The 21657-nt window shown below is 54.6% G+C and overlaps 1 protein-coding gene across 1 annotated transcript in view; it reads right to left on the reverse strand.

The window, feature by feature from the left end:
- Nucleotides 1-1040: 1040 nt before the first annotated feature.
- Nucleotides 1041-21657, reverse strand: part of NDST1 (N-deacetylase and N-sulfotransferase 1) — a 35502-nt gene continuing 14885 nt past the window's right edge. Inside the window, exons 3-15 of the mRNA XM_014456203.2 lie at nucleotides 19314-19808; nucleotides 16510-16597; nucleotides 15872-16026; nucleotides 15047-15232; nucleotides 14281-14409; nucleotides 13336-13518; nucleotides 12305-12401; nucleotides 10432-10555; nucleotides 8120-8294; nucleotides 5911-6081; nucleotides 5157-5266; nucleotides 3182-3284; nucleotides 1041-2223 (exon numbers count right to left, since the gene is read on the reverse strand). Coding sequence (XP_014311689.1) covers nucleotides 2104-2223; nucleotides 3182-3284; nucleotides 5157-5266; nucleotides 5911-6081; nucleotides 8120-8294; nucleotides 10432-10555; nucleotides 12305-12401; nucleotides 13336-13518; nucleotides 14281-14409; nucleotides 15047-15232; nucleotides 15872-16026; nucleotides 16510-16597; nucleotides 19314-19808 — 2136 coding nt within the window. The 3' untranslated portion in view covers nucleotides 1041-2103. The remainder of the gene's footprint in view (nucleotides 2224-3181; nucleotides 3285-5156; nucleotides 5267-5910; nucleotides 6082-8119; nucleotides 8295-10431; nucleotides 10556-12304; nucleotides 12402-13335; nucleotides 13519-14280; nucleotides 14410-15046; nucleotides 15233-15871; nucleotides 16027-16509; nucleotides 16598-19313; nucleotides 19809-21657) is intronic.

The following is a 21657-nucleotide window of genomic DNA, read 5'->3' on the forward strand; positions in this document are numbered from 1 at the left end:
AGGTCACCAAGGTCACGGAGCCCTTACCCTCGCTGACAGATGGGAAGTGAGACCTGGGACTTGCCCCAGGGAAGTCCCTGCTGCACTCTGGGAGTCTGGTTCCACAAGCGGGCAGGCCGCCTGCCCTGCCCGGACACTCTGCGCTCACCCCTTGTGGGGTTGACGGTGCTCAGGGCTCCCAGGCCCAGAGGCCCGATGAGAAACACAGTGGGAACGCTTCTGGGTAGACCAGGAAACCACACGCAGTGTCCAACCCTCTCCATCCCAGTGGAGAACTGGGGAGGGGGGAGGGAACTGGTTCAGAGCCAAGAGTGACCCAGGCCCCGCAGTCTGGGAAGGGCCTTTGGAGGTGAGGAGAGTACGACAGGGATGCAAATGGAGGCCTGAGAAGCTCAAAGGCACCCTGGCTGGGAAGAAGTGGTTTGACCGAGGGCGAGAGAGAGGGCAGGACCTGGCAGGGGCGGGGGAGGAGGGCTCAGAGGCAGTGGCGCGGCAGGTAGGGCACTGACTGCGGCAGGAGCTGCACATCGTCCTCAGCCCCTGCTCCCAGCAGCTGTGACGTCGTCTCCACACCCGGAGGCCGTCCAGCCTCAAGGGGCCAGGCTCTCGGAAAGGCCTTCAGGGGGTCAGTCCGAAGCTGAACTGGCAGTGGGAGGGGCTGGGAGAGCACCCAGTTTAGTCCCTTCACATTGTTAAGAGGAGGGTAGGAGCAGACCCCAACCAGCGAACAGCCCAGAGCCCCGCGGTCTGCAGGCCCCGCGGCTCCAGCGCCCAGGGCAGCTCCCCACCTAGCACCGTGTGAGGGCACAGCGGCCTCGCCCAGGACGCCACCCAGCCCGCTGTCTCCTTTGGCCAAAATTCCCCAGGCTCCCTGGGGAGAGTGGGTCTTCCCCATGGACCCTGCCACCTCTGCTCACCCGGGCAGCCCAGAGAGCCCGCCCGGGCACCTGCACACAGTCGCCCTCCCTCCCCTCACGGAGAGACACCCTCTGGGCCTGGGGCTTGCCACCATTTTGTATGACTGAATAAAAACAAACCCAACCAAAAAAAATATAATATATATATACAAATTATATATATATATATATATGTATATGTATAACACAGTGCGACCCCAGCACCCAAAGTATAAACTCTGGCACCAAGAAGAAAAACAAAATATTAAAATACTTTAGCTTCTTAGTATTGGGGAGGTTAAGGGGCCTCTCGGAACCCTCAGCCACAGGTCGCCGGGCAAGGCCGTGGGTGGCAGTGTCCCCAGCTCACTGGGTGGGCCAGGGGCCGAGGCTGGCGGGCGTGGGGACAATGTATGTACACTGGAACACGTATACTGCAGACTCCTGAACCGCCTCAGTCTTTTACCACAGGAAACACCACGCGTGTCATACCCCAGGGTGGAAAGGGGTGGGATTGAGGCCTGGGTCTCTGGGTCCGAATGGCATGGCAGTGCCCAGGGTCCTGGAGGAGGCCTTGAGGACTAGGTGGATACTGTAGGAATCAGCAGTTCTTTCCCCCAAAAGGGCGGGTGAGATGTGAAGGTCTGACCCAGAATGAATGTGGGAGTTTGGAGTTCTCTCGAGGTACCACCCTCACATCCAGCCTGGTGCCCGGCTCTGGTCCCCAGCTGGCCCCTCGGGAGGGCCTGGCTCGAAACAGGCAGGGAAGCGTCCAGTCCCACTCCCTGGTTTGGCAAAAGGCCCAGCTGGGCTCTTCCCCCTTACTGTCCAGAGGACAGGAAATGTGGCAGCTGACACGGAGGGACAGCCTGCTGGGCAGGGAGTGGCAGGACGGAGGAGAGGGCATGGTTGGTAGGACACAGTGAGGGGCAGAACAGAGTCTCACGGAGTGGCCTCCCCATGGGGGCTGTGAGCGGGATGGACCTCTGGTGGCGAAGGCGGTCCTAGCGGCCACAGCCCCAGCGCGGGATGCTTGGAGGCGCGGGGGGCCTGCCCGGCTTCCCGGCCCTGCCTGGGCCTCGGCAGAGTATTGCTCAGACGTGCTTGGCCAGCCCAGGCCCAGCTCCGTTCTGCAGGTCGGTCTGGCTCAGCGTGCCGCGGGACGTCCCTGCCATCACAAACGTCAGTCTGGCTGTGGTGGCCACGGCTACCTGGTGTTCTGGAGGTCCTCCCGCAGCCAGGTGGGCAGCGTCTGGCCCATCTTGTACAGCAGCTTGGACAGCTCGATGTTGTGGTCCCGGTAATAGTCCTTCAGGAAGGCGCGGGACTGTAACAGGAAGGAGAGCTCAGATCGTGGTGATGTGCGGACTCAGAGGGACCCCCTTTAAAACCACCATCTGCTGGCACCTGCCCATATGCCCATTATTTGTCCACAGTCTTCTTCAAAACGGTTGCCTCCAAAAGAAAACTCCTACATAGTACGAGCACCAAATACAGCACATAAACACAAACACTTGTTACAGAGAGGAGAGAGAATGAGTTAAAACCAGGGGCGAGCCCGACCAGTGTGACTCAAGTGATTGAGCGTCAACCTATGAACCAGGAGGTCACGGTTTGATTCCCGGGTTGCAGGCTCGGTCCCCAGTGTGGGGCGTGCAGGAGGCAGCCAATCAATGACTCTCTCTCATCACTGATGTTTCTATCTCTCTCTCCATCTCCCTTCCTCGTTGAAATCAATTTAAAAAATATTTAAAAACCAGGGGCAAACACAAGGAGTCACAGCATGTGACCTTCCCCCTACATCCTTTGTACCTGCCCTTCTCTCCTACAGGAACGCCTCACCCTTCCCGCCACAGGTCCAAATGGGCCCCACCCTTTCAGGCCCAACTCCAGAGACCCCTCTACCCCTGACCCTGACCCTAATTCCCATAGCACTTCCGGGACCTCTCCTACTGCACGGAGCACGTCCTGCCTTGTATTCTACTTACTGGTGGATGTGACTCACTTCCTTCCTAGACTAGGAGCTCCTTGAAGGCGAAGAACATGCCTGATTCATCCTCGGAGCCCGGGGCACTCAGCCCTTGGTAGAAGGTAATTAATACTCATTTGGCCAAATCATTTCCGATCCACAACCCCACCCGCATTTCCTCATCTTTAAGAACACGATCCAGGAAGTGCCAAGGCCATTGACGTGCTGGGCTCAGGTAAAGGGGAGAGAAGGCTCCCTCCAGGACAGGGGCCCCATCCATTTTCCAGCTGCTGTGGGCAGCGTGTCCACCACTTACATCCAAGTCCATCTCTGGGTATTTCCGGCCCTTGCTTTTGCCCAGACACTTGGTTTTTCCTCCTTCGAGCAGCTGGCACCAAAATCCTTTCTTTGGATCAAACCTGTGGAGGTGGGGAAAGTCAGGGATGGGAGCTGGCCCGGCCCCGCTCCTTCCCACTGAGGCAATGTCCTCGACCCCAGGAAGGGCAGAGCCTAGGAGACTACAGAATCCTGCCCCCCACCGTGCCCTCTCTGGAGCCCACCGATTGCCCGGGGCTGACACTGGCATCTGCTGGCCCACGTTTTGTCCCGGACGCCATTAAGCCCGCCGGCCCCTCTTCCAGCCGGCGGCAGCTCACGTGGCTGGAGCCTCCCGTCTCTGGGCTGGCAGCCCAGATCCTACATGAATCCATAACCTGGCACCCCCCTCACAGCCCGGTAACCTCTCCTAAGCATTCCCCAGCCCTGGGGTGAGCAGCACTCTTTTATCCATGAATCCAACGGAGGGGGGCAGTTTAGTGAGGTTCTTGTGGTTTTTTTTAATAAACTGTATTTTTTATGAAGAATTACAATACCTGCAGTTGTATTTAAGCATGCCCATCATTGGGAAGTTTCATTTTTTGGAGTGAATTTCAGAAATGACAGCACAAGGCTGCCTTTGGGATTTGAAGTGATGCTGGACCTTCTAAGGCAGTGGTTCTCAACCTTCCTAATGCCGCAACCCTTTAATCCAGTTCCTCATGTTGTGGTGACCCCCAACCATAAAGTTATTTTCATTGCTACTTCATAACTGTAATTTTGCTACTGTTATGAATCGTAATGTAAATATCTGATATGCAGGATGGTCTTAGGCGACCCCTGTGAAAGGGGTCTCGACCCACAGGTTGAGAACCGCTGTTCTAAGGCATTTTGGGGAGATGAGATCTGAAGCTGTCATGGGGAGGGGAGGCATCCTGGCATCAGAATTCAGCCCCAAGCCAGGAACCATGAGGAGACTCGTGGGCACGAGGACAGCAGGAACACAGAATTCACCTTTGGCAGGTGAAGGAAGTAGGGATTTCTGAATGGGCATGGGGTAGGCAGAGACAATGGTGATGGCAATGACAGCAGCTGCATTTCTTCAGCATTACATGCCAGGCACTGAGCTAGGAGCTCCACGTGAATGCTTTCATTCAACACAGCGACCCTCGGGAGGTAGGGATCATTACCTATGTCCCCAACTCACAGGTGAGGAAGTGCGGCCTGAAGGAGCCAACACATTTCTCAAGGTCGCACAGCTAAGGAAGTCATGGACCTGGGTCCTAACCCAGGCATCTCTGACCTCACAGCCCACACCCTCAGCTGCTTCTGCCTCAAAGTGAAGGACTGACTGCCCTTCCCCACCTTCAACTTCCAAGATAGTGAGAAGGGCACATTCTTGCTGCGAGACTTTCCTAAGAAGGCAGCCAGGGGAGGTGCTTTATTCTTCCTTCTCAAGACGCCCCTGGGCCAGCTGAGGGTGCCACTGTCTGTACCCAGCACGGGGAGGCGGCCTGTGCCAGCCCTGAGCCCCGGCAGCACGCGCTGGCACTCACTCCTCTGGGGAGGGCACTGTGTGCACATCTGCACTGGGTTCTGAATGCCTGGGATTATCAGCCTCAACAACATCTGTAGTTTGCTTTTCCTAAAATTATATTAAGTCATAATCTAAGACTAAGAAACCTTGTGAGAATTGGGGCTGCTCACTGTTGGTCTAACTTACTAGATGAAACATCTGAAAATGTCCCGCCCAGACTGAACAGAATACTCCAGGAGCGGGGCCGACAGAGGAGAACAGATTTATAGATATGACCGAAGTCATGTTATTCGTAGCTTTTCTGCTAAATTGCCGTCAAGGACATGCATCCGTCCTCACACTGCTGCTAATTGACCTGTGTCTCTCCCGTCATCACTCTACACTTCGGTGCCTGGCCCAGCTGCCTGCTCAGGAAATCCCGTTCAAAGGCACCACTCACGCCAAGGCTTTGTGGTAGTCGATGGTGTTGGTCACCCCGAGGAACTTCTGCACTGTGTCCATCACTTTGGCAGGTTCTGTTCTCAGCAGTTTGCCATCCAAGACCAGAATCTGGAAAAAAAGAAAAGATAAAGGCATCAATTGAACCTGCTTTCACTCCCGTGGCAAAGGGGCCCCAGTTTTCTGGGTCAGCAGCCATGGTTACAAACTGGGGTTCCCGCACTCTGGAGAGTCTGTTGCCTCCCCCGCCTCTGAATGGCAGGTGTCCCTGGCCCGCTGCCCTCCGAGCCCAGCTCCCTGGTCTCTGCCCGCCTCCCCGACCGAGGTCATCCCTTCCTCCCATCCCCACAACTGCCCTCGCTGGCCTCTCCTCAGGCTTCTTGGCCCACATGCTGCTCTCCTGCCCGAGTCCTCCAAGTTTTCCTAAACGTGTCTCGTGATCTGGCCCTGCTACCCCTCCAACTAGGTTCTCCCTCCATCACCACACCCCCAAATCCCCTCCCAGGGACCTACTCCGGGGCTTTCTGGGTCCCCTTAAGAACACAGCCTCTGTTGTGATGGAACAAGGACTCGGGGATTCTCACACACCGACCTTGGGATAAACAAGACTGAAACCTCAGAGGACCCCAGAGGTTTAACTCGCCAGGGATGGAATTCCCAGCCCCGTGACTGGTGGGAGAGGTTTGGAGGCTCTCTGCCAACCACAGCACGCCCATACTGTGCTGGCCCTCCCAGGGGGAGGGATAGGCGGCTACCTGGTTGGCGTGAAAGGCGCTGAGCCAGCGCTCAATGTGGGTGGCGTACCAGCCGGGGACCAGGCAGCGGTTCTGCAGGGCACGCAACTTCAAGGACGCGTCGGGCCCGGCCGTGATCACCTCGTGGAAGGTGTACTTCAGGGCCACAGGGTCATCGTGGGCTCGCTGGTGCTGCAGGCAAGGGGAGAGGGTCGGCAGGTCACTTGGAGGGCAAGCAGGAAGAAGCTTGAGTGGGCGAGCAGCCATGAGGCCGCCAGAGCCCTGGGTTCAAGTCTACCGTCTGTTTCACATCTGACCTCAGGGCAGTCACCGGCCCCTCCGAGCCCTAATTTCCTCATCTTTGCAAGACACGAGTTGGAGGAGATCAGTTTCCAAACGCTGGTAATTTGCATGCCATCTCTGTAATTTCTGCAATATCCACAAACCACCTGCATGAGCCAATGTCAACATACTCTTCTTTACATTGACTCATCTTTCTTATTCACACACAGTAATTTCTAAAGAAAACCCACTATCCCCTCCATAAATGGAAAACTAGAACAGTTGTTGCACATGGAAAGTTCATAAATACAATAAAAATAATGCACAGTCAGATACAAACATCTGCTACAGACCCGGACCCCAAAGCTCGTGCTCTTTGTTGAAGACACAGCCTAGCAATGTTAGAAAGAACTTATGTGCCACTTGTGCCAAATTAAAAATTTCTCCTTTATATAAATCAGAAGGTGTTACAGACTGAATGTCTGTCCCCTCCCCAAATTTATATGTGGAAACCCTGACCTCGATGTGATAACACTGAAGATGGGGCCTTGGGGCCGTAATGAGGCCGAGATGAGGTCACAAGGGTGGGGCCCTGGTGATGGGATTAGCGTCCCTGTAAGAAGAAATGCCAGCGCGCACAGTGAGAAGGCAGTCGTCTAACAGCAAGGAAGAGCACCCTCATCAGGGGCTGCACTAGTGCCACCTTGATCTTGCATTTCTAGCCTCCAAAACTATGAGAAATAAATTCCTGTTGTTTAGGCCACCCAGTCTAGAATATTTCATTATGACTGCCTGAGGAGACTAAGACAGAAGGGTTGGAAGAACTGGACAGGGGGGAATGCCAGGTTTCAACCACCTGAAATAATGCCATGAGTCCTCAGCATCCGCAGAATTCCCATGGTCCAGAGATCAGGGACCTGCCGACCAGGGGAACCCTCACCTGTCCCCATACTCCCACTGAGGGTTGCACCCAGCTTAGAGGAACGGGGGAGGTCTGTGGGACAGACAGCAAAGAGGGTCTGTAGCTGGCCCCCTGCCAGTGCTGTGGGCACAGCGAGGCCCCAGAGAGGAGACAGCCACCAGCACCCAGGTGCATAGGCTCAGAGGGGACAGGGAGCTGCCTACAGTGGCCTGAGGAGGCCTTTCTGGATTGGCTGGTAGACCAGGTACCCCTAAGACCCCAGCACATCACATGGCTGGCAGGGAAGGACACCACCAAAAAGGCCTGTTAAGTCACATTGTCAAAATCAAACGAAGTCCTAGTTCTCCAGGATGGACTAGGAGTCATACTCTGACATGGATATAGTTCAGGTGACTTCCTAACCTGATCAGGCGTTGCATCCTCCACTGAGAATGGCAGATCCTATTATCTTGTCCTCCTCTGAATTCCCGCCCCTGCCCCTCCCAGGATCCAGTGAGGGGCCACAGGTAGTATCAGCCCAGATCACTATTCACCAAATCAAAGCAGACCCAGCTCCACCTCTTTTTGGCGTCAGAATGAGAGGCAGGACCCCAGGCAAAGCTAGGAGGGTGGGCAGATAACTGTTGGCTGGGATTCACCAAGGATTTCTGCTTGCTTCCCCCACCAGGCTAGAAGCACCATGGAGGTAGGACTCCATTCTTACCCACCACCACAGCCCAGGAGCCAAGCTAGGCTGTGACTAGTAAATATTTGGTTTTTGTTGTTCTTGTTGTTTTACTGATTTCAGAGAAACGAAGAGGGAGAGACAGAAACATCAATGATGAGAGAGAATCATTGATTGGCTGCCTCCTGCACACCCCCTTCTGGGGGTCAAGCCCACAACCTGGGCATGTGCCCTGACTGGGAATTGAACCTCGACTTCCTGGTTTATGGCTCAATGCTCAACCACTGAGCCACACCAGCTGGACGAATGAGTAGCAGAGAGCCCCACGCCCCCAACCAGGGCCCTGCTCCGGCCCAGCTCACCTGGTACCAGGAATAGGCCCGGTCCGCTGGGTTGATGAGGATGGTCAGGACCTTGGCTTTGGGCAACAGGGCGGCTGCCCGCCGGGGAGCCACTTCCGAATCAAAGTAGTTGGCGCTTTTCTCAAAGTAGAAGTCGGAGGTGGTGTTGGAGGGGATGGGGAAGAACTCCATGTACCTGCAGGACCCAAAGGGGGCTCACAGTCAAAACTCCTGAGGAAGGGGCTGAGGGATACAGCACAGAGGGCGAGGGTCGCTGGGGGTTGACCTTCCGAAAGCAAGCAGGGCACATGGCTCCCAGCCAAGCAAGGACTTGCTTCTGGCAGGGATGCTAGCGGAATGCCACTTGGCAGTCTCCCTTTCTGGAAATCCTTGGGGCGAGGACGATCTGAAGACTATGGGTTATGTCTCCATCCTAAACAGATGCTCCCAGAGTAAAACGGACAGGGCCCTAACTCCCACGGCCACCAGGGGGCGAGCTGGGACTCTGAGCGGCCTGACAGTTTCCCAGATGAACCTCCCATATCCCACCCGGAGTGACCGTCCACACTAGTCCTTTGAGACCATCTCTAAATTGAAGGCCCCTTAAAAAACTGGATGGACATTCCAGAACCCCCAGGGGCACCTACTCAAGCAAAATAGAGGGACATTTTCAGGGGTCCGTGGGAACCCAAGTGCACGAGGTCCACCCTAGTTAAAGTGTGGGATCCCTACTCTAACCTGTGAGACAGGGGCCCTCCAGGGGCGTCCCAGGGATGTCCCTCATCAGAGCCACATGAGGCAGGTGGGCTCCTGCACCCACCCTTCACATCTACGAAATCAAAACCTCGGGAATGGGCTGAGGAACTGTTCTTTTTCCTTCCCCCTTCCCCTTCCCCTTCTCTCCTTCTTCCTTCCTTCCTTCCTTCCTTCCTTCCTTCCTTCCTTCCTTCCTTCCTTCTTTCTTTCTTTCCTTTTCTTCCCTTTTCTTTCTCTCTCTCTCTCTCTCTCTCTCTCTCTCTCTCTCTCTCTCTCTCCTTTCTTCCTCTCTTCCTGAATTTTCTTCATAAAATGCATCTTTCTGTCCACAATTCATTGTAATACTTAGATCAAGAAAGCTCTGAAAACAGAAGCTTTTACCCATGTTTGTAGCGAAGCCATTTGGCAGCAAAAGCTGACATTAATCTTACTTGGTATAAATATTCACATACTTTGCCACAGACGTATTGATGTGTTTGCTAATGGAGTGCTGCCCCAGACCCTGCTGACGGTGCTGCTAAATAGATGGTGTCACGGCACAGCCCTCCCTGCAATCTGAAAAACGCTGGCTTCCAAGAATACATCTCACCACAATAGGTTTAATTTGTTTTTTCACTTTAAAAAAAATATGTTTGTATTGATTTTTACTTTTTTATTTTTTTAGAGAGAGGAAGGGAGAGGAAGAGAGACAGACAGAGTGAAAGAAATACTGATAGGCTGTCTCCGCATGCACCCTGGGGCATGTGCCCTGACCGGGAATCAAACCAGTGATGTTTGGGTGCATGGGTGGGACGACACTTAATCAACTGAGCCACACCGGCCAGGGCCACAATAGGTTTTAGACAGTTGCAGCCATTTTAGAGATATAGACAGAAAGACAGGTAGGTAAGTAGGTAAATAGAGAGATGGAAAACAAGAGACATAGACAAATAGCGAAAACGAAACAGAAGAATTGCCATGATCTCTCCACCCAGGTAAACTACTGACATAACAATACAGGAGAGTAGCACATGTGTAAGGCAAGAAAAGACAAACAGCAGAGAAAGATGTAAATTGAAAAAGGAACATAACACCGTCCCCGCGCGGTGCCTACACCACGGTAACCTCGGTGACGGCTTCTGGTGGAAGCTGCGATGTGAGCCACTCCCCAGGCGACTCCCTGGAAGCCAGCGAGCCGCCTCTGAAGGACCCACAGACACTTTGGTTCCGAGGTCAGCCACAGTGGGACGGGCCAGCTCTCGGGCCAGAACACTTGGATGCTAGCCCCTTGCTCTGTCCCCAGCTCTCGGGACCTTGGCTGAGCCCGTCCTCCTCTGGGACTCAGGATGCTTCTGTGCGAGCCAGGGAGGGGCTGGACTCTGACCCTGAGCAGTAAAGCAGAGGGTCATCGAGCGTCCTGTCCGTGACAAGGTTCCAACACCGTGGCTCCAGGGTCACCCCGCTCTGTCCCTGTTTACAGGAACTTTAGCTGCGTGTGAGCAAGCACAGCTGCTTCCTGCCGCGGCTACGGGGACCTCCTCCCGGGCAGGCTCTATGGCGGCCTTCCTGTTCCTCTGCGGACAGAAGGGCCCACTCACCAGTCGATGCCTTTGTGATAGTTTTGGCCGTTAAAAAACTGGATCTCCTCGAAGGTCTCTGAGCTGGGGTAGTTGCTGCTGAGGTCGGGGTGCATGCCCAGGAACAGGTAGAGGGCCGTGGTGCCTGCGTGACGGAAGGAGGCTGAGACCAGGGCCCAGCCCGGAGCCTACAATCCTGGGGTCTGGTTCTAGCTCTCCCCTGGGCACTGCGAGATCCTGGGGAAGTCCTTTCCCTTCTCTGGGGCTTAGTCTCCACATCTATACAGTGAGGGAATTACACTAAACCTGGGATGGCAAATACATGGCATGCGTGTGAGCACCCCATCTCCTGCACCCACTGCAGACATCACTCACCCGCCACAGCATTCTCATCCCTAAACGAGGACTGGAACTCAGAATCTTTCTCACCATGTACCCCAGCAGCCACACCCAACTCAGGACAGGCTCCTCCTAATCCCAGAACTAGGTCTAGGATTATGCTGGGCCCTTCTGGCCCTGGGCCTCTGTTCTCCCTGGCACTTGGGAGGAGCTCAGAGAAAAGGGCGCTCCAGACCCTCCAGGCTGTTGCTGTGAAATTCTTGAAGGGCTACGAAATCTGGCTCCAGGCGTCTTCTCCTGGGTGCCCTCACTCATGCCCCTCCCCTATTTGACAACACAGGGCCTAGCCCTCCTCCTTCAGAGAGCTCACTCCTTCTTGTGTGTGAGCCTATGGTTACACGCTGCAATGAGAGGCCCCAGCAGGGAAGGAGACTTTAGACTCTGGTGATTAAGAGTGTATGTTCTGGCCCTGACCGGTTTGGCTCAGTGGATAGAGCGTTGGCCTGCGGACTGAAAGGTCCCAGGTTCGATTCCGGTCAAGGGCATGTACCTTGGTTGCGGGCACATCCCCAGTAGGAGGTATGCAGGAGGCAGCTGATTGATGTTTCTCTCTCATCGACGTTTCTAACTCTATCCCTCTCCCTTCCTCTCTGTGAAAAATCAATAAAATATATGTTTTTTTAAAAAGTGTATGTTCTGGCCCTGGCCAGTGTTTCTCGGTGGTTACAGTGTTGGCCCGAGAACCAAAGGGTCCCTGGTTCAATTCCAGTCAAGGGCACGTACCTGGGATGCAGGTTCCCTGCCCCGATTGGGGCTCATGCAGGAAGCAACCAATTGATGTGGCTCTTTCACATTGATGTTTCTCTTTCCCTCTCTCTCTCTCTCTCTTCTCTCTCATCCTCTTCTCCCATCTACTCTCTCTAAAATCAATGGAAAAAATATCCTCCAATGAAGATTAACAAAACAAAAAAAAAAAGAGTGTATGTTCTAGGGTCACAGAGGCCAGGGTTCCAGGCCTAGATCTGCCATTTCCTAGCTGACTGTGTTAGAGGAAGTCACTTAACTTCTCTGAGTCCTGAGTTTTTTGCTATAAGATGAGGGTACATGTTTGTGTCTTAGAGAGTGTGGATGGCAGATACTTAGCCATCGTGTCACCACTTCCTCCTGCACCTCTGGCAGACATGGCCAACTGATCACATGACTAACTGATCGCAGTCTTCTCTGCACTGAACCGGTTTTGCCTGGCATTGCTCGAACTTGCTGAGCAGCTGATCTGGGCTTCTCTGCCTAGACTAGAGACTCCCAGGACACAGGGAGAGCTCCCTGAGGCTGCGGGGGTTCTGGACAGATTGAAGAATCACATGCCCACCCCACCCTCCACCCTGCTCCCACTGCCACATTGACAGGCAATTCCTATTCACCCCAACTTCACTCCTACTTCCTGGGAAAGAGGGGGCAGGTTATGCGGGAATGGTACCAGGGCAAGGTAGTCTCCAGGGTTCCATGCTGAGACAGTAGGCGATGGGGGAGGCTAGTCAAGAGAGAAGAGACCTGCCTGTTTTCTGGGGGCCAATGATGAGGAGTTTGGGGAAGCGGTCACATGTCTTCTCCTTGGACCAGATGTCTTTGTGGCGTTTGTCCTCGCAGGGGTCCTAAAACAACAGTGGAAGGGATGTCAGGGGGGCCAAGAACCCAGTGAATGGGCCCCATGGCACGTGGATTTGTGGCTCTTACACCCCGACTGACGGCTTTACTATGTGAGTCCTTGTCACATCCCCACCTCAGGACACTGGGCAGCTGGCAGGCAGGGGCCATTCTGGTCAGTCCTAGCAAAATGCTCAGCCCAGTGTTTGTCATACAAAGGGAATTCACAAGGGGTTGTTGAATTTAGCTGCCTGAGATGTGTCTTAACCAGGGGTCAAAAACTTTTACTATGAAGTTTAGTAAATCTTCTGAAATGTTAGCAAATATTTTAGGCTCGGAGCCTATCCCGTCTCTGTGGCACCTAGTCAGCTCCACTGTGCAGCGTGAAGGCAGTCGCAGGCAGTACGTACAGGACTGGGCGCGGCTGGGTCCCAGGAAGACGATAAAAATAGACCAGGGCCAAAGTCTGTGGACCTCTGCTCCGAACTATGAGCATGTCATCAAGTCCAGCTTCTGTTTCTAGTTTTTGACAGTCCCCAGAGGCAGGCTTCCCCGAGAATGGTCTCCCTCCACCCTCCCATCAGCCCCTTTCCCATGGCTCAGGGCCTGCTGGAGTGAGGAGGGCAGGGAGGACTAAGAGTCTAGCTAGGCTGGCAGTTGCTTTCTATACTTCCTCTGTATCACATTCACTTACGGTTGTACTGCTGCTTTTTCAGAAGCTGTGTGTGAGTGTGCATGCCTGTAGGTCTGTGTGGGAGGTGGACACGTATGTGCATGAGAACAAGTGAGTCAGCCCATGCTGAGAGCAAATGTGCACCTGAGTTTACACTCAAGAGTCTGAGGGTGTGAGGTTGAGCCCTGCCCACGTCTGAAGCTTGAGCCTGTGAACAGTGGGCATTCCCTCCCTGAGACAAGGCCTCCAAGCGCCCCCCTCTCACCCACCTGCCAGAGCGGGTCCTTCTCTTCGGAGAAGATCTGGAAGTACTTCTGGGCCAGCTGCACAGGGGGCAGCGTCTGCAGCCGGAGGTTGGTCCAAGAGTGCAGGAAGCGCACCAGGTGCTTAAAGGTGTACAGGCCCAGGCGGTCATTCCCGTAGTTGGACAGGTGCGTCATGAAGATGCTGATCTGCTCCAGGAGGGGGGAGCAGGGGAAGAGGCAGGGGCTGGTCAGCCTCTGAGCCACCGTCACCCACTTCTGACCTTTGGGTCTTGCTTCAGCTTGAAGGGCCACTCGATAACCAGCCCAAGGTTCATCGGGGCCATCCACAGTCTCGCTATGTGACCTGGGACTGGGCACTGCCAGGTGAATGCAGATCTGACTGACCAACTACTACAGCCCCGAGATGGAAGCTGACCTTTCTGGGTGTTCTGTTTCATGTTTTTGGCGGGGTGGTGGTGCATGGAAGATAAGGTAATACTTAGGTATCCCATAAAGCTAAATAGTACCACCACTTGATATTTATTTAACATCTTGATATCTCTATTAAAGCACAAATTATTATTTCCACTTTACAGATAAGGAAAGACAGGCCCAGAAAGTCCAGGTAAATAGTTTACACTATATGTATTATACATAGTTTACATATTGTTTACTATGTACATTAACATATACTTATATATTTATACACTCACACCAAGACTGGAGAGAGAACGTGGTTTAGAATGCTAACACTCTACTGAAGTGCGAGATTATAAAAGGAAGAAAAGCTCGGATTGCCTGCACAGGCCATGCTGCGAGCAGGGACAGAGCAGAGGCTGGAGAGTGGGTTTCCCAATTCCCGGCCCTCACACCCGCTCTACCCGCTGCTCCCAGGCCCGAGGAGGCCTGCCTCAGGCAGACAGGCACCGCAGCCCACCTCCCCGCCAGCCGAGGCGGAGGAGCACTCACGGGATTGAGGAGCACGGTGAGGAAGAGCTCGCCCCCGTTGATGATCTTGTCCAGCTCGCTGGAGCCACCAGGGTACTCGCTGTAGAAGATGGTGTGTGTGAAGAGGCCGCAGGTCTGCCGCGGGAGGACCTGGGGATGGGGACAGAGAGGAGCTCTGGCACCTCCAGGCAAGGATGGAGGAGGGAGGACCCCTCCTAAGAGCAGCCAGGGTGTTTATTATCTGTCTCCTCCCATGAAACTGTGGGCTCCAAGAAAGCAGAGAACTCATCTGTCTTGTCACCACCTCATCCTGCAGTTAATTCAAGGGCCTGGTACTGAGGGGGTTGGTGGGTTGGTGGAAGGTGGATGGATGGATGGATGGATGGATGGATAACGGATAGATGAACCTGGCCTCCCCACAGCTGCCCCATCTGGGCTGACAACTCATCCTTTCAGCAGTTCAGGCCAAAAACTCTGGAGTTATCCTGGACTCATCTTTCTCCCACACCTGACATCCAATTCATCAGCAGACCCTGCTGGCTCTAACTCCTAAGTAAGTCCAGAACCGTCCCAACATGGCCCCCTGTCCAAGCCACCACCATCTCTTGTCTGGAAGCCTGCACCTAACTGATCTGCAGCCTCCCACTTTGTCCCCAACAGTCTCTGCTCCACACAGCAGCTAAAATGATGGAAACCCTTTTAAAATATGTCAGATACTAACAGCTCACCAAAGCCGTGCTTCGAAGGAGTGTGTGCACACCGCCTGCTGGCTGCGGGGCCCACTCACCATGATGCCGTTGTGGACGAAGCCACGGCGGTAGCGGGCCGGCTTCAGGTGGGGGTACTCCTCCGTGCTGGTCACTCGGATGTTCCACACCTGCTTCCAGGCCTCGTACAGCTGCACGTGCACAGGGTACACGCCCGAGTGGTGGGGCGCCACTGCGTACCCCATGTCTGTGGGAATGCCGTGCTCCTGGGGAGAGGAGGGCCAGGGCAGGGTGAGCGGGGGCCCATCCCCTCTGGGCCTCATTTCCCTTTGCAGAATGGGACAGAGAAATCAGCGGCTAGAGCAGCAGGGCCATGGGCCCAAGCCCTCGTGGTACAGAAGGGGAAAGGGGGCCCAGGAGGGAAGGGGATGTGCTCAGAGTCTCCACGCAAGGGACTGGCTGAGCTGGGACTCTAACTCTCGGCCCAGTGTCGTGCCCTCCAGCACCCAGGAGTGAGGAACAAAATGGGGCTTTTTCTGCCAACCTGGGCTTGGCACTGGCTGCGGCCCAGGCAGAGCTAGCACCGGCCTCGGCCTCGTGCCCTCCTGGCTGAGGGAGCCCCCCATCCTAGCCTGAAAGGAAGAGCCTGGACTTCGGAAACAAACGGGCCTGGGGTGAAGTCTCACTAGCTGGTGTGGCCGCCCTGCGCTTTAGTTTCTTGTCTAACAGGAGGCTACCAATACCCGCCTCTTGGGGTCTCTGTGAGGCTTCCATGCGACCGGGGCTACAAGGATGTTAAATGAGGAGCTGTCAGACCGAACTGTGAAAGCAGCCAGAGGCCCAGCGTCGGCCCCCAGCCCAGCCCCTAGCCCGCCCGGCTCTGCCCCGGAGGGAATCTTACTCACGACAGCGAACTTCTTGTTCAGGGCCATCTGCTCAGCCAGCACAGACTGGTTGTGGAAGAGGTGGGGCTGCATGTGGCTCCACATGTGGGGGAACCACCAGAACTCCTTCACGTAGGACAGCAGCAGGTCGTCCCCAGCATCCTCAGCATCAGTACCTGCAGCCCGAGCACAGGCAGCTCAGCCCGGCCACCTGCCCTGAGGTCCTCCAACCTGGGCAGGTGGACAGGATGGGAGGAGGCAATGCCACGCCCTCAAGAGCTTGGAACCGTTGCCTGAGCTACAGCACAGGAGCAGACATTAACTATTTCTGTAATTTCTTAAAATCCAAGGACACTTTAAGCAGAAATAGTAATCATTTTAAAAGGTCGGGTAGAGGGGGTGACACGAGGGAGAACTTCCCCAGAACAGCACAGCCTGCAGCCAGGGAGGCTCAGGGGGAGCATGTCCCCAATGGCCTCTGCCTGGGGCTGTGACTGTTCTGTGAGCTGTTGGCTGGGGGGTGGGAATGGGGGGTACAGGGATCAAATGTGCCTCTAATATGGCCCATCAGACCACATGCTGCCCGTGGCACAGTGCTCTGAGGGGCTGGATGTAACGGCCCCTGGAGGTTGCTAGCGGGGCACAGCCGGGCCACTTACCTGTGTGGAAGAATTTCCCTGAGTAGCCCAGGTTGAAGGTGAAGTTTGGGATGTGTGTGCGCAGTTCATTCTGTGTATCAAACAGGGCCTAAGATGGGCAGAGGAGAAAGAAAGGGGTGAGGGGAGAGCCAGCAGCTCCCATTCCTCCCACGGAGGCCTGGAAGTGTCCTACTGTCCCAGGACCGGCTAAAACGTCCGTGGGGCCCGGGGGAAATGAAAACGTGGGACTCTTACTCAAAATTAAGAATGACAGAAAGGCAGAGCAGAGCATTACACCTGTACGAGCCCTTCGGAGCACGGGGCCCTGAGTGGCTGCACGGGCCCCATGCCCCCGAAGCCAGTCCCGAGTGGCCACCCACACCAGGCTTCTGGCAACGGGAGTCCCAGACTCTAGGCTGGCTCTGCCGTGTCCTTGAGAGCTTCATAACTTCTCCAGGCCTCAGTTCCCCCCGAGGAATGGGGGCAATAGCATCTCCCTACGGGGCTCTTGGGAGAATTAAATAAGATTCTGCATGTTGAACTGTCTGACATTTGGTAAATGGTGACGTCGTATGTCTGTCTATGTCACTGCCACTGTAAGACCCAGATCTTCACATGTCAAATGTGGAGGACTTCTCCTCACAGGGGAATGCAAGGCCAATGTCAAAGGACCATGACCTTTCCAACGATGTACTGGGCGCCCAGCAAAGCAATGTTCCCAGGCATGGCACGCCCAGTGCTTTGCAAGTCAATGAAGGGTTGTTGACACTTCTGAAACAAACCTACAGTTGTACTCTGGGATCAAGACTCGAAAAAAACATCCTTGCATGACACACAAGGCTATCCAAGAGCCTGCTATCCAAACACTGCAGACTCCATGTCCTGGCCCCCTGGGCCGCCACCGGCATCTTACCATGGCCACACACTGCCTGGTGGACACGCACACTCCAGCCGGGTGGCCTTGGGTGAGTTACTTCATTTCTCTGAGCCTCAGTGCCCTGCTCTGTAAAATGGGACTTACGACAAGGCCCACCACACAAGGCTGCTGTGAGGGTCTGATGAGGCGACACACAGAAGGCCTGAGCCCAAGCCTTGCCCTCGCCAAGCCCTGCATAAGCAGCTGTTGTTGGCGTTATTTAAATTGCACTGACAGCCAGTACTGCCCCAGTCTCTGACAGAAAGGCTCAGTGCAGCCCGTGCTTGGGATTAAAGAAAAAAACCCACTCTGTCCTTTTTGACTCACAAGGACATTTAAGGCAAACGGGACCCTGGCTGGCGAAGCGTGGTGCAGTCTGCACTGAGCTAAGCGAACGGCAGAGGGCGCTTCTGTTCGTATTTTTTACAGAAATGGCTCCAGACTGCTAGCATTCCTCCCACTCTAAAATAGGGAAAATAAGGGCAGGGCAGGGGGCAACCCCAGGTTCATGGGGATACAGTGAGCCTGCAGCCTGGTTGCCACATGAGGTCAACCCCGGACAGGGAGCGAAGACCCAGGTTACACGGGAGAGAGCAAGGTTGGGCCATCAGAAGACCGTCCTAAGAAATCTCAGGAGGAAACACGATTCATAAAGCAGACCAAAGCAATGCTGCCCTGTCCCAGGAGGCGGGAGCCGGGAGGGCTCAGAGCCTGGCTGTCTGCACCCCCCTCACGCCTCACCCCAGCCCCTCTGTGAAAGCCTAGGATGTCAGAAAATAGCCTGAAACCCTCCCGTCCACCCATCTTGTCACTTTGTAGCTGAGGCTCAGAGATGGGAAGGGACCTGCCCGAGTCACCCAGTGAGGGTCAAATTGGAACTTGGAGCCAAATCTTGATTCCCGAGACAGTGCCTACTCCCTACACCATCTGCTCTGCCCTTGTAGGGAGGCGAGAGGAAGAGTAGAGAATTTACTCTTGACCAAGGCAGGAGCGTGACCCCCCACCCCAGCCTTCCTTCCAGGCCCAGGGCCAATCCCAACAGTGATATCAGAGGATGGAGACAGCAGGTGAAAAGCATTCCTCTTGGAAGTCTCTTTTCCAATCCTCCTCCCAACATCAAAAGGAGTCTCGGTTTGGCGCTAATATGTCTCTGACACTTGCTAATCCGTAGAAGAGGACAGGCGGCCAGAGGCAGCAGTGTCTCAGCAGAATTTAATCCCGGCTTTGTTTTCACTGGAGCTATTGTTATGGTTGCCCTCTATTCACGGCAACCGACACTGATTCCCCATTTCTCACTAGTGAGGGCCTTTCCTTCGTAAATAACTTTGAGTAAAATAGCGAGTAGATGAAAACTCTAAGAACTGCCCGATGGTCTTAATGTGCTGGCTTCTCTTTAGTAGTGAGCCGTTTGTAAAACTTCCTGGTTTGCAAACCGCTTGTACACAGAGTTTAGTTTGGTAAACACACTTTGAATTAAACACATGCATTCCACTGTCTACACAGACCTCAGTTGAAATATGCCTTGTGTATGACTCCAGCTCTAGCTCTTGTTTAAGGAGTTTGTAGGAACTCTGGGACTGACATATAAACATTTCTGAGAGTTAAAAATCATGTTTGGATTACAAGGCGGGTGAACGACCCTGCCCAGCTCCCATCTGTGTCTCCGTGGCTGGGTCTCTTCCTCCAGATACATTCTTGAGCTCCACACTCCAGATGCAAATTCCTCTATAGTCAATACTTCGACATAGTTTTAAATGACACTGGCTTCAAATAAGGCAACTAATAAAGCCAACTGGCCAAGGGAGGGCCTAACAGTGCAGGGGAGATGCAGACAGCCAAGTCCTGCCTGAGTACAGGAAGGTGTGCAGGTCGGCCGGCCCCCCTCCCCGGGCTGGTACCCAGGCCCTACCTTCACGTCCTCCACCTTCATGCGCGTGCCCTCCTTGCCCACAAAGATGTCGTCGATGTCCACCAGGATGTAGCGGTCCAAAGGCAGCGAGAGGCGCTTGCCGGTGAGGAAGGCCACGGCGTCCACAAAGATGAGCTTGTGCAGCCAGAAGTTGAGGTTGTTGCCGAAGAGCACGCGCTGGATGCCGTCATGGAGGCCCAGGTCCTGGACCACGGTGGTGTGCAGCGCGGCGTGCAGGCCGGCGTCCGCGCCCAGGTGCGGCATGGACTCGGAGGAGCGCGTCTTGGCCAGCAGCACTGGCTCGTAGGTGGAGTGGTTGGACTGGAACACGGTCCAGTCCTCGCCGGGCAGCATACCCTTCTCCACCTCGCTGGGCCGTGTCACGTAGAGCAGCGGGGACCTGGGGTTGATGCTGCAGTCCTTCAGGCCCAGGTTTGAGTGCAGGAACAGGGGGAAGCCTTTGAGCTGCGCACTCAGCAGGCTGTTCTCGTTGGCCTGCAGTCGGGGTGAGGCAGGGAGGGGGAAACAGAGCCATCATGTCCAGAACCCTAAGGGACCACAGAATCTCAAGTGTGCAATAACAGTAATGTCACTCACCTTCCGGGGAGCTTGCCACGCATACCTCTGGCCCTGTGCTAACCGGGCCACGCAAACTCAGCTTCACCTGTCACAATAATATACTAGCTAACACGTATGCTGTCCTTACCGGAGCCAGGCACTGGGTTCAAGCGCTTTGTATGCGGGTTGCTAGTAATCCTCAGTGACCCCCACCATGGAGGAGGCATTGCTATCATTCCCATTTTACAGATGAGGAGAACGAGGCTCAGAGAGGCTAGGTAACTTGCCCAAAACCACAGAGAGAGAGGTCCAGCAGTGAGAGTATGGACTCTACCAGCAGACTGCTTGGCCCTGGGCAAATTATGTAACCTCTCTGCCTCAGTTCCTCTGCTGTACAATGTGCCTGAGAATTCGGTAAGTAGCTCATGAGGTGGTGGAGGAGGATAGTGTAATGCTGGCAGAAGTGCTTAGAACAGGGCCGGCGGCATCAGCAATTGCTCATTCAGTCCTCACATGAGCCTCAGGAGGTGAGGAAACCGGCTTTGAGGGGAGTGCGGCCCTCAGTCACACAGTGGTCAGGAGGAGCCAGTTTGTAGCCGATGGTCTAGTTCCGGAGCCCATACACCTGACCACCAGGCTGTTTCCTGGGGGTTTCCAAACTGCTTTGGCCACACAAACCTTTCTACAGGGGAAATCTGAGGTGATGCCAGTGTAGACGAGATCAAAGAGGAGGTATCTACTGGGGGTGCAGACACTCTACCCCACAGCTCTCCCAACCCCCATATATCCCCAGTACCCTCAAGGCCATCCCCTCACAGGAACCCAACTCCCCATACCTCCCTTCTCCTCCCAGGGTGTGCTGCTGCCCAGCTTCCTGGGGACCTGCAGACAGTACCCTCAACTCCCACTTCTCCTCTTCCCTAGGCTCACAGCCCTGCTCCTACACACCCTCTCTCACCCTCCCAGCCACCTGCCTCTGGATATGGTATAATTTGTCCTTGTCTCTGTGCCATTCTGTCTTCTTGGCCTGGAAAACTCCTGCTCATCCTTCAAAACCCAATGCATATACCCTCTTCTCTGCGCTGGCCTTCCTGGGACCATGTTAAAGCCTCAGCTATAGCACTTTTTACCTTGGCTGCTGCATTTATGTTGAGGGTCTCTCTCCCACCAGTCTGTACCCTCTTGAGGGCATGGGCTATGTCATTTCCAGCATAGGCTTGACACCCCGAGGGAGTGAACACATATTTGATGAGTAACTGACTCAGGAAGACTCGGTGTCTCCTGAGTGGGTCTTTAGTGCTGAGGGACAGGAGGGGTTCCCCTCCTGCGGGAGGTCAGAGGAACAGACAGAGGAACAGACAGCTCTCCAGTACCTGGCACATGCCAGCTGTTCAGTACAGGTTTCACCTGTTCATTTCCTAGCTATTCACCATGCCAGACACGGTGTTTAGTGTCAGGGATGCAGTGAGGCAAAACAGACAGGGTCCTTGCCCTCATGAACCTTCAAGTTGAGCAAGGAAGAGAGACAGCAATCAAATCGCAGAAATAAATATAAAACTTCAATGAGGCACATGTTGCAAGAGGAGGTGCATCATTCTAGAATAGTGGATGACTGGTGTAGTCAACCAGGGAAGGCCTCCTGGAGAAAGGGGCCTCCTGGAGAAAGGGACTCAAAGGAATAAGCATCAACAAGGGGAGAGGGAGAGGCCCAGTTCTAAGAACAGCAAGTGCTAAGGCCCTGAGGCAGGAGAGGGCTCAGCACAGTCAAGGAATGGCAAGAGGACAA

The sequence above is a fragment of the Myotis lucifugus genome, unplaced genomic scaffold (assembly GCF_000147115.1).
Source record: "Myotis lucifugus unplaced genomic scaffold, Myoluc2.0 scaffold_56, whole genome shotgun sequence".
In the NCBI taxonomy this organism is placed as follows: domain Eukaryota; kingdom Metazoa; phylum Chordata; class Mammalia; order Chiroptera; family Vespertilionidae; genus Myotis; species Myotis lucifugus.